General features: G+C 41.9%; 1 protein-coding gene and 1 pseudogene across 1 annotated transcript; both read right to left on the reverse strand.

Moving 5' to 3' along the window:
- Window positions 1-1,707: 1,707 nt before the first annotated feature.
- LOC136539677 (WAT1-related protein At5g45370-like) lies at window positions 1,708-4,284 on the reverse strand (annotated as a pseudogene).
- Window positions 4,285-5,084: 800 nt separating this feature from the next.
- Window positions 5,085-8,354, reverse strand: LOC136539678 (WAT1-related protein At3g45870-like). The gene is made up of 7 exons (XM_066531643.1): window positions 8,018-8,354; window positions 7,860-7,922; window positions 7,665-7,781; window positions 7,272-7,527; window positions 6,939-7,094; window positions 6,654-6,805; window positions 5,085-6,047 (listed from the first exon to the last, which is right to left on the reverse strand). Exons 1-7 carry the CDS (start codon window positions 8,254-8,256, stop codon window positions 5,888-5,890), a joined length of 1,143 nt encoding a protein of 380 aa, XP_066387740.1. The 5' UTR covers window positions 8,257-8,354; the 3' UTR covers window positions 5,085-5,887.
- Between the last annotated feature and the right edge of the window lie 4,124 nt (window positions 8,355-12,478).

The following is a 12,478-nucleotide window of genomic DNA, read 5'->3' on the forward strand; positions in this document are numbered from 1 at the left end:
CTGCAGATCAATTGCAGTTGGGTAAATTGCATGGTCCGGTCATGAAAGAGCTATTCAGACTTGGAATGAGCAATCTATCACATGTTCCAATAGTTGAACTTGAAAATTAAGTGAAGTTGCAAGCATATTCATTTAGTTGTTTCTTTAACGTGCTCGAATAATAATATCGGCATCTGTCATCACTTCTATCACACTAGCCACTGCTTGGTCCCCACATTGGTAACATTGGCCCCGTTCGGCTGGCAGAATTTTGACTGAAACTGGCTGAAAAACACTGTTCTGGCTGAATTGTTGTGAAAGAAAACACTGTTCCGGTTGAAAAAAGAAACCGAACAAGCTGAATATGGGGTAAATCGAACGGGGCATACTCTAAGACCTAATTTGAAAGAAAGGGGAGGCAAACTCAGGGATGAAAATACCGCTAGGGAGAACTAAGTGACTAATTAAATGGCATGTCTATGGATTACCTACCCCAGAAAAGTTCAGAATCCAGGATGTGCATCTTGTTATCTGGGACGTTGATTGGGATCACCACTGATTCGGAGTAGTTAACTTTTAGTCTAGAAGAAGCAGTAAAAGTGTTCAATAGTCCCTTGAGGAAAAAGATATTGGCATATTATTTTTGTGTATCGGATTCATAGTTTGACCCTGTGATATTATTTGTCAGGAGTTTTGTGAGAGTTTGACTGAACCTGGAGTCAGATGGATAAATTGGAGTGTCCTTTTTTGAAAGAAATGTGATATGATACCCATTGTTGCTCTGTAGACAGATTGGATAATTATAAAATCCTCAATTAATTTGTAGAAGTCGTTGCAAAATATATTTCAACATTTCTTCATGAAGTTTGAAGGGCGGGCCTGGTGCAAGCGGTAGAGTCTTACCGCCTATGACCGGAAGGTCCCGGGTTTGAGTCGCGGTCTTCTCGCATTGCACAGACGAGGGTAAGGCTTAAGACTAACACCCTTCCCCAGACCCCGCACAGAGCGGGAACTCTCTGCACTGGGTACGCCCCTTCTTCATGAAGTTTGAACTGAAACCATCTGGAGATTTATCTGAGGGTAAATCTCTGACCACTGCATCAACTTCTTTAGAGAAAGGTGCTTCTTCTAGACCGTCCAAATCATTTGAAGACATTAAGAGAGTGTCCAGAATCCATATCGAAGTGATTACAATTATATTTAGAACAACCAAGCCTTTCTTTGTAAGCATTCCAGAGTAGATCTGCTTTGCTTTCGTGGTCAAAAATAGTTGCCCACTTTTGCTTTGCAATCCTGCTTTCTACCTTTCTGTAAACGCTTTTGTCTAATATATTAAACAGTAGGAGTCCAAATCCCTCCTTATCCTTTAAAAAAATGTTGCTTTGCAAGGAGGTTATAGCGTTTTTTAGTGTTTAATAGTAGCATTGACATGAAAAGTTTTTGTGTTACCCTCACCAAATTTCACCCCTTTAATAGTGCCTCTCTGCTTTAAATCATCTGTTGGTGTAGAAGAGAAACAAGATGCTTGTTTAGGAGGTCACTAAAGTTCGATTCATGTAAGGAAATGTCCCTGGACTCTTTTTTATCGTGACCGTGCCTAGGCACGTATTTCACTAAAAGAAGGTAGAACAAATTATAGGTGACCCTGGACTCTTCAGGTAGGTGAATCCAAGCACCCTCTATGTATACTCTCAGCTAAAAGTTAAAGTACGTGACGGACATGACAAATTCTCCAACGTGAATCTTTGACCACTTCTTTATTAGAATATATATGTAAAGTTTAACAAACATAAGAGATCATAAAAGTATAGTATCTTTTAAGGCAATCTATGCATGTTACTTCTAACATCTTGGTGAAAACCGAGACAACCATTTAATTCACTGATCATTTAAGGATCTATATGAAGGAATTTTCTTGTGTCTTGGGGATTCTTGGATTATCCACAATAAGAGGGTCCAAATAACCATCCATAGGTGCTCGTTGCTCTTCATTGTAGCGAGCCCAGATAACCAGATATAGATCAACAATTATGGAAATTCCCCCAATAATGCTGAAATGAAAGGATTTGAATACAAGTGAACACGGTCAGAATCAATGCTACTTCGTTTCAAAAAGAATCAATGCTAGTTTGCTACATAAGTTTTTTTATCAATTACATAAATTCATTGAGGTTTCAATAAGGACTGTGTGTGTAATCACTTTCACGTTCCGCAAAGCACCGCAAATGTTCTTATTTGGCTTGAAAGAGTATCATGCAACAACTAATAAAAACACAACTCCAGAGCTACTAGTTCAAAAGGTCCAAGATTTGGTGAATAATCCAATAACAATGTTCAAACAGCAGATTCAGCGTAATTATTGCACAGTGTGTGAAATCAAACCTTCCGATGTAAATTGGATCACCAAGAAAAATAGTTGAGAGGGTGGTGGAAAAAGCTGGTTGGAGTGGATTGTAGAGGGCAACTAGAGAAGGTCCAAGAATTTTGTTTGCCCATGTCATGATTGAGTAGCTCAGACAAGACGCAACAATTCCCTGACGGTGCAAGCAAGAATCTTGGTCAGACAATTAACCACGGGGAGGAAATCTTAGCATCACTGTTATGCATGCAACTTGCAAGTGATGTAGGCTAAGCATAAAGGGCGTTACTCACAGCATAGAGAACAGCTATGATCTCAGTTTTTGTCAGCGCCAACTCGTGTAGGCCATTAGTTGCAGATACTCCGGTTAACACCATAAAGATTGTAGCAAAAAAAATATGAATAAGCTGTCACGGATAAGCTTGCAGGATATTTGAGCATCACTGGAGCCTGTAACAGTCAGGGCAGAAAAGGAAACTAATCTGCATCATCAACGATGAACATAAACAGTGAAGTCCTATCTTGTTGCCGGCAAGAACACACACACACACACACACAAAAAGGAAAGGGATTCAGGATTAATTGCAAGCTCTAAAAGTTACGTTACCTGTATGACTAGATAAACAGCCACCAAGAGGCAGTTTCCTAGAAGGCACAGGACACCAAGATGCCATGTTTCTATACCGTACTCGAGCACGGCTGATGTGAACCAGTTGGGATCAGGATAGGGAGTTGGTCGTCCATGCGTTGGGCATGCTTCTGACGAGGCCAATCAAGGATGGACCTCTGTACAGAGCCATAAGAATGGCGCCGGAGACACATACAACCGTGCCGATGACTTTGAGGATGCCGTCTCTGGTGAAGATGTTGATGGCTTCAACACTGCAAAAGTTAGTCTTATTCAGTACTATTAACACCCAAATTGATGGCAGTTCAGGACTGTTTCACTGAAGAGTGGGTCAGGGGTGACAAGTCAGTGAGACAAAAGACATCCTGAATTTCTGATGACATTGAGTGTTATGATAGTCAGTAGTCACCCGACAATCGCAGCCAAGAGAAACGTGAGTACAGGTATGGAGGGCTGGAAAGCCGCGGCGTAGGAAGCGTTCGTGTACCGGAGGCCGACGAGGAAGAGGAGCGGGTTCCCATACAGCCTGCATATATAAATAATACAGACATACAGTATAAATTGAATCAAGGACAGAGGATCAGTATCACCAATGGAAGAATTTGTACAGACTCTTCTCTATAGATGTTCCGTCAGCAGAGCAGAGGGATTATTAGTACCCAGTGAAGCCAAGAAGAGCGAAGGACGCGAGGAGCTGAGGTGTCACCGGAGGCCTCACCCTTCTGCAACAACGGATAAGGACCAAACGGCAGGAGAAGATGTGATTTTCCCCTTGCTTTGCTTGCAGCAAGATCCAAGAAGGAAAGGAAATTAATTGAAGGGTAGGGCAGGGGCAGGGCACCTCTCGCGGAGGAAGGCGACGGGGGCGAGGACAGCGAAGGCGAGGAGGTCGCGGTCGACGCAGAAGACGACCTGGTTCATGCCCACGTTGAGGACGGACTTTGTGAGGACGTGGTAGCCGCCGTAGGCGAGTATGACGAAGACCATCCCGGCGTGCGCCCGCCACCGCCACGCCTTGTCGTTGTTGTCGTCGTCGTCGTCCACCCCACTCGACATCAGCAGCCGCCGGCCGCTCACGTTCCATGGCCACGAGTATCGCTGGAGCGCCGCCGCTCTCCGGTCTCCGCCCATCGCCCTCCACTCTCGTCTCCACTGAAGTGCGTTGCTTTGTTTGCTTGAATGGGATTCTTCATCACGAAAACAAAAAACAATGTCGCCTTGCGGACTTCCCGTGGCTTACGGGAGTTGGGACTTGACACGCCAGGCACAGTGGAGGACGTCAGTGCTCCCAGCGCCCAACATAGCAACATCTGGCCACACGCAAGAGCGGAAATCTTGCTTGCGCCCCCCCCCCCCCCCCCCCCCCCCCCCTCCTCTCTATCCGATAGCTTTCTTCCTCTGACTCTCTCTCTCTCTCCCTCTCTCAAGACTCAGATAGGAGTTATATAAAAAGTTAGAAATCTTCGAAAGTGTTTCTAAAGTTTACTCTATAAATTATTATTTGAAGAGTTATTTAAATAGAATTCGCTTTCTATATTTTCATGCCCTCCAACATTTTTTCTATAGCTAGTGAGAAATCTGAAATAATGAATGTCTATATTTGAAATCGTTAGAGTGTATGTTTTTCATCAAAATCTCTACTCCTATAAATTAGGAAGGATATAAAGTTAGTGTGCAACAATAGCTAGGCAGGCCTGAATTCCCAGTTCTGTCCTATCTCCTCTTATTCTAACTACTTACATGTTACACTTTTGGGAGGACCTTTTTTTTACCATGCTAGGGTTAGGGATTTGGAGGATTTGACAACTAGATTAAGTTGATATGGGGTTATTGTGGGCTAAGGGCATGTTTGTCTCAGCTTTCAGCCTAGCTAGCTGGAAACCAGAAACTTTCGGTTGGTTACCAGTTGGCTTTTGAAAAATTGGAAAGATAGCTTCTGAGAAAATGATCTAGAATTGAAATGTACGTTCCGAAGAGCTTTTCTGGCTTTTTTGGTGTGCTGAGAAGCTAAATATTAATTATAAAAGACAATAGCAAAGAGCTGCCAAAAAAGCCAACTTTTGAGCCAAAAGCTAAAAAACTACAGCTAATACAAACAAAACCCTAAAAGAGGAAAGATGGCTTGATGTTGGAGACAATTGGTGAACTGATATGAGAAGCACTGGTAGATGAGGTAGGCTAAGGTGTAAGGTCAAGGCGATGGTGTTAAAATGAGAGTGGTTAGAATAACAACAATATGTGGAGAAGGGTGACAAATAAGGAAAAAGGTGGTTCGACCTCAACCCACATTGGCTAGGCTAGGTGGGTTGGACTAGAAGATAGAGGAAAAGAGTGGTAGAGAAAGATATGTTGCCTATGTTGTTGGGCTTGTTTAGGCATGAGATGGATTATGAGCTAGGAATGAAGAAGTTTAACCATTTATTCAAATAGTTTTTATAAGTTGAACTTGAATCTTGGTTCAGATTAAACCCCACAAAGGATTCGATTAAGACGATGTAAATCCAAACCACTTCATACAACCACACATTTATATGCAACACACATGTTATTTAAAAATTAATTTAAGAATCCAGGGGAGAGGTTGAGGTCCTCACTTAATTTGACCTTAAATCTATTTGATTCAAAGCATCAAGAAAAGGTTTTGGAAATTTGAGATTTTTTTATGCACAACGAAACACCTAAATTTATAGGATGATACACTTGCTATCATGTTATCGATTTATGTTCCAAGCCCAATACAATGATGCGCATATTTTCTATGAGGAACTGCACAAATTAATCTCCCAAGGTCAAATTGTCAATGGTTTGACCGGCCTAGTTTACAAGAATCAATCTTTTATATATAAAAGAATCTATATACATGTTGCTTCCAGTGATGTCTTGGAGAAAACAATTGAGACAACAATTTGATCCCCTAATATTTAAGGATCCATGAAAGAACTTTCTTGTGTCTTAGTGATTCTTGGATGACCCACAAGAAGAGGGTCCAAATAATCATCCGTCGTTGCTCGTTGCGCTTCATTGTAGTGAGCCCATGTAACTAGATATAGGCCAGCAATTATGAAAAATCCCCCAATAATGCTGAAAGCAGTTGAATACAAGCGTGCACAAAAGGTTAGGATCAATACTACTTTGCTACATAAGTTGTTTTCTCTATGGTGAGTTACATAACTTTCGTTGAGTTTATAAGGAGAGAATAAAAGAATACACACACACACACACACACACACACACACACACACACACACACACACACACACACACACACACACACACACACCTGTTAAAAGTTCACCAGTTTCATATTTGACCAAGTACCTCAATGTTGTTGTTTTTGGCTTGCAAGTGTATAAGTCAACAACTAATAAGAACAAGATTCAAGAGCTACTAGCTAGTTCAAAAGGTCCAAGATTTGACGAATAATCCAATAATCCCTCTATCATGAAATATAATGTATACTACGGATTTTAGTACAGATTATAGTGTAGAGAAAATGATGCATGTAACCCTCTTTTTAAAAGTCGGAATACCTTGTGCTTAGTATATTTTGACCTGGTGGTACACATTAATACACATGTGATTGGTGCCTTTCGGAAGTTAGCTCATCTAGAGTACCCTATAATTTAGAATAATTTTTTGAATGTTTCAATAACTTATATTTTAGATAGGCAGTGTGTGGAATCAAACCTTCCGGCGTAAACTGGCGCGCCAAGAAAAATAGTTGAGAGGACGGTAGAAAAAGCTGGTTGGAGTGGATTATAGAGGGCAACCAGCGAAGGTCCAAGAATTTTGTTTGCCCATGTCATGAGTGCATAGCTCATACAAGATGCAACAATTCCCTGAAGGTACAAGTAAGAATTTTAATTTGGTTAGAATAACTAACAGAGCGCTTCCTAAATCTTAGCATCATTGCTATGCAAGTGATGTGGTCTAAGCATAAAGGCTTCTAGTCTTCTAGATAGAGACACTTACAGCGTATAGAACAGCTACGATCTCAGTTTTTGTCAGTGCCCACTCATGGAGCCCATTGGCTGCAACTACTCCCGTGAACACCATAAAGATGGTGGCAAAAAAATAGGAATAAGCTGTCAAGGATAAGCTTGCAGGATAGCTTTTAATCACATAAACCTGTAATCGTCACGGCAGAAAAAGGTGCTAATTTGCATCAATCATGAGCACAAACATTAATTGGGTAAGAACTAATAAGACAACAGAAAATTAAAGGTGGTCTGGTACGGTCAATAAATATTAACACCACAATCAGGATCAATGAAGCATAGATATAAGCTCCAAATTTTCCATTACCTGTATGACTAGATAAGCACCCACCAAGAAACAGTGTCCTATAAGGCACAAGGCACCAAGCTCGAGCACGGTAGATGTCAGCCACTGAGCAGGAATGGTGGTGGCATTTTCACTTGCTGGTGATGCAGTGGCGCCTCCCAGGCCAATCAAGGACGAGCCTCTGTACAGAGCCATCAGAAGGGCACCGGAGACGCATACGGCTGTGCCGATGACTTTGAGGATGCCGTCCTTGCTGAAGATGTTGATCGCTTCAACGCTGAAAGAGTTTTAATTAGAGTTTTATTCAGAACACTGTAGCCGCCAGGCCTTGCTTTCCAAATGAGCACTCAATTTGGCCACGTCTCCTGAAATTGCCAATGAAATTATTGGAGTGCATTTTCATCTGATGATTACCCGGCAATCACAGCCAAGAGAAACGTGAAGACTGGCACAGATGGCTCGAACGCCGCGGCGTAAGAAGCGTTGGTGTAGCGGAGGCCGACGAGGAAGAGCAGCGGGTTCACGAAGAGCCTGCAGAAGAAGATCAGTGTCGGCGCTTGTACGTCGAGGCTAGTTGTTCCAGCATGGGCAGAGGATCGGAATTCGTACCCAGTGAAGCCAAGAAGAGCGAAGCATGCGAGGAGCTGAGGGGTCACCGGAGGCCTCACCCTTCTGCAACAACGGAGGAAATGAATTGAAGCGATCGAGCGAGACCAGCAGCACAGGCGATGAGGCGGCGCCGCCGCCACGCGTGGTGCACACCGTACCTCTCGCGGAGGAAGGCGACGGGGGCGAGGATGGCGAGCGCGACGAGGTCGCGGTAGACGCAGAAGACGACCTGGTTCATGCCCGCGTTCAGGACGGCCTTGGTGAGGACGTGGTAGCCGCTGAAGGCGAGCTGGACGAGGACAATCCCGGCGTGCGCCCGCCATGCCGTGTTGGAGCACAGCTGCCACGAGAACCTTTGGAGCAGAGTCGCCTCCCGCTCGTTGCTCTCGTCTCCCATCTCCACTGCACGTCTGCACTCACACCTTGATTTGGCTAAAAAAAAAATCCCCCGTGTTGCACCCTGTTGCGGTCTTGCCTCTTGGGAGTCGGGGGCCACCGATAAAAAGCTGAAAGATTCATGCTTGATAAAGACGTAACTTTGAACAGGCTCGACATCTATGCGAAGTATATGATACCTGTCGGTGGGTAAGAATTATCCTGTCCCTAAATAAATAGATTTCTAAAAAGTTTAGAACAAATTACTATGATAGAGAAAAGATTATACTATCCTTCATTAATTGGAGTAGTTTGCACATTTGTTCGAGTTGTGGAGTAATTAAGACGGAAGACAAGCACGTTTTTGGAAGACAAATGGCTAGAGAATTCGTCTTTACACGAACAGTACCCGTGTCTTTACAACATTGCTAGACCTAAACACATTATCATTGCGGAGGTTCTTTGTGGTCCTTCACCAAACCTATCTCGGCGAAGAGACCTCATTGGTCCCAAATTAGTAGCATGGAATAATTTGTTGCCCCGTATTGCTAATATAGAGTTGGCCCATGAACGAGATGAGTTTCACTGAAATTTAAATCCAAATGGAAAATTCTCGATGAAGTCATACTATCAAGCGCTATTACGTACTGATATCCCAAATATTAACAAACTCATTTGGAAAGTGAAAGCCCCACTGAAAATTTGCATTATTACATACTGACATCCCAAATATTAACAAACTCATTTGGAAAGTGAAAGCCTCACTGAAAATAAAAATTTTCCTGTGGTACCTAAGACGAGGAGTTATATTGACAAAGGATAACCTAGTAAAGTGTAATTGGCAAGGTAGTAAAACTTGTTGCTTTTGTCACAAATAAGAGACAATTAAGCGCTTGTTCTTTGACTGTCGGTTTGCTTGTTCAATTTGGTCTTTTTATTCATGTTGCGACAGGTCTTTTAAAACCCCACAGTATAAGTCATATGTTCAATGGCTGGCTAAGAGGTGTCAACAAAGATGTCAAGCTTTTACTCCTACTAGGAGGAGCTGCGACTTGTTGGTCTATTTGGCTTAGCAGGAATGATATTGTTTTTGAAAAGGAAAAAATTGTTTCTCCTGTGCAAGTTATCTATTTGGTTACCCACTGGCTACGTACTTGGGTTATCCTACAGAAGCCGAATTTGCAGGATACAGTTGTAGCGGTATCACAACAGTTGACGCAAGTGCCCAAGGATTTTTTTTCTCCCAGGCACATGGATGGCGGTCTAGTTTACGAGTTGATAGTCACTAGACTGTGCCAGGTTTCTTCTCTTTCTTTGGTTGTGTGCCTCATGTTAGGCAGAGGGCGGAAGTTGCCCTCTTTGGCTTTTTATCAACTCGATGTATTGCTTCTGAGGTTTTAATAAAAGCTTCCTTTATCAAAAAATAAGTTGCATAAACTCAAGAGTGGATTTGTGAAAAAGAGAGAGAAGTGAGGTGGTGCGGTAAATATGTGGAGACTTTGAGAAAAATAAATGAGCCAGGAGACCACTAAATCTTCTAGAGATTGATTTATTTGTAGACAAATTTTTGTGCTAGGAATTTATTTATTCAGGGATAGAGGGAGTATAATCAAACATTTATTTATAAATCCCATTTGGGCAGAGTATAGATAATATTTTTTTATTCAATAAAAATAGGCAAAGTATGGGGAGTAGATTATATATCTATGGGTAAGTTTTTAGCTCAAATATAATTATTTATTAGTAGAAACTAGTCTATCAACCTTTGCTCTCGCACGGGCTAGAATCAACATTAGCTACTGCTTAATACCTCTAGCTAATCAAATTACTTATAACAAATTGCATGTTTTTTCTTTGTTTATTTTCTAATGCAATATAATAAATACTCTATAGTTCCTATCCAGTTGTCATAAACTTATCAATTACTAAGCTAAATGTTTTCATCCATATCCATTGTTTTTTTACTTTGCTTGCATGTCACCTTTTGTGTATTTTTAATATTCATTTAATTGAAACCTTAACTTTAACTATAGTGATTCATATTGCAGCACATTTCTTATATGACATAATGAATCTGATTTTTTTAAATATTTAATCTTATTGATTGCTACAAAATTTGTTATCTCAATTGAAGTTGAAACTCTTCGTTTTATAATATCAATTATGAACTCTCCTTTTGTACTTTCTAAAATAAGAATCTTAGGCCATAGATTACACTCTTAAGTACTATAATGGCATAAATAATCATTTATAACCTTCATCACATCATATAAGGTTAGTGCTAGAGCTTGAATTGAGGTCTACGATGGGGTAGCGGCGCTAATATCAAGCATATTAATATCTAAGCTTTATAATTACTATTTACTCTAAAGAGATCTTAAAGGACAACATGTATAGCCACCTATGATCTGCACTAACACCTGTTTTCAAGATGTTTGCATTTCGTATCAAGGAATTATATGTGCATTAATTGTTATAATATCAATGTAGATATGTCAAACTTTTTGTTCAAGTGTATAAATAAATCTCTAAAGTAACAACTTATCCATGTTAGGTATTAAAAAAAATTCTAAATAATTTGTTAGTATCATCAGAATATGAATTATTAAGGACATTGCTCCTCCAAGGTGCTTGACAGTTGGCCAAAATCAGTTTTCCAATAGTTTGGGCTTGTATGTTTCACGTTTGCATGCTTTGATGGGCCTTTGAATCCTTGGATGACATCTTGGTAGTCTTCGGCCCCGTTTGGCCGGGCTCCCGCGTGCTCTGGCTCCCACACTACAGCGACACTATAGCCGAAGCCGGAGGAGCCCAAAAAACGAGCTTCTCCCCCTCAGAACAGCTCTATGAGAGGAAACGAAGAGAGAGAAAACCGGCTCTGATGAACAGTGTCCACATAGGCTGTGAACAGTGTCGTAGCAGGGAGCCGGAGCCGCCCGGAGCTGCACCAAAGAGGGCCTTCATATCAAACCGGCCTTGAATCAACGTGTCAAGCTAGTAGCTTGGTTGGGGCCAGGGCCAGGGCCATGTTAGTTGACCGAGAATGGGGTCCGGTGATCTATCTCTTGGGCCCACTTTTGTTCCATTTTGCCATGTTGTCTCTGGTAAGGACACATGCTCCAAATACATGCGGAACCATAACATTTAAATTATAACTATACAGAAATGTTAGTGTAATCTTCACTTGTACTGAGAACTTTATGGTCGGATTTGTGTTATAGTGACCATCAACAAGCTTTACCTCTGTTGCTACGATCTTCTTTATAGCCCCAAACCTCTTGATCTCCTCCCTTCAGGCTGGGAACCCCTTCCGTTGCCGCCATAAGAACCCTATCTTTTAACACTCAAACCCACAATGAGGATGCTGGGGTATGCACGAGTGGATAGAGACGATATTGTCTAAAGGGCTACTAATTTCTTCTTGCGATGGCCCATTTGCTTCTGGACTGAATCTGCAACCCACCTTAGTCTTCTTTGTCCCTTTCTTTCCTCCACCTCCCACCCTATCTGCCATGGCTGCGATGGAATCTTACATATGGTTGCCTCAAGGGATTTTGAGGCCTCTTCCAGTTTGTGATCAATTGGACTACTATGACCAGGAAAGCTAAAGAGCGCTATCTTGATCTCGTCCTCTTGGCACTTTTTCTCCTGAGCCTGATCCCACCGCGTGACCCTCCGGGGATGAGGGTGGGGGGCCTAGATCATAGCCTCGCACGACTAGACAACCATTTGAAGGCCATTGCTTCCTAGCCAAAGATTCTGCTCCACCCTAGAAGCCCATGGTGAATCACCTTCTACCCATTCTTGAGGTGGAATGAGCGCCCCACGAGATACACCTCATCCCTCCACCAAGCGCCCAACAAATAACTCCTCAAGGTGGGCCAAACAACATCTCCTATTTTTAGCCTATCGGCAAGTGAGGACTCTGGTGATCGTTAGGAATTTTTTTTAGCTAGCCTCTCTATCCTCGAGAAAAGTAACTCCGACTCTTGCATAACCCGTCTAATAAGACCATTTGACTAGGCTTTACTATCAGAAGTATCTTTTTTTTGTTAAAGGTATTCCAATTTCAACACAAACGAATACTCATGTTTCATTTAGAACATAAGACGACATCATGTCAAGTCTAGGATTTTGAATTTGAACATGAAAGGGCTTGTTCCAACACATGGAACCTAACTAACGAGCTGAGTTACACTCGATTCACATAGTACTAATGTTTCAAGACTAAAATTATAAAAAAC

The sequence above is a fragment of the Miscanthus floridulus genome, chromosome 2 (assembly GCF_019320115.1).
Source record: "Miscanthus floridulus cultivar M001 chromosome 2, ASM1932011v1, whole genome shotgun sequence".
Lineage (NCBI taxonomy): Eukaryota > Viridiplantae > Streptophyta > Magnoliopsida > Poales > Poaceae > Miscanthus > Miscanthus floridulus.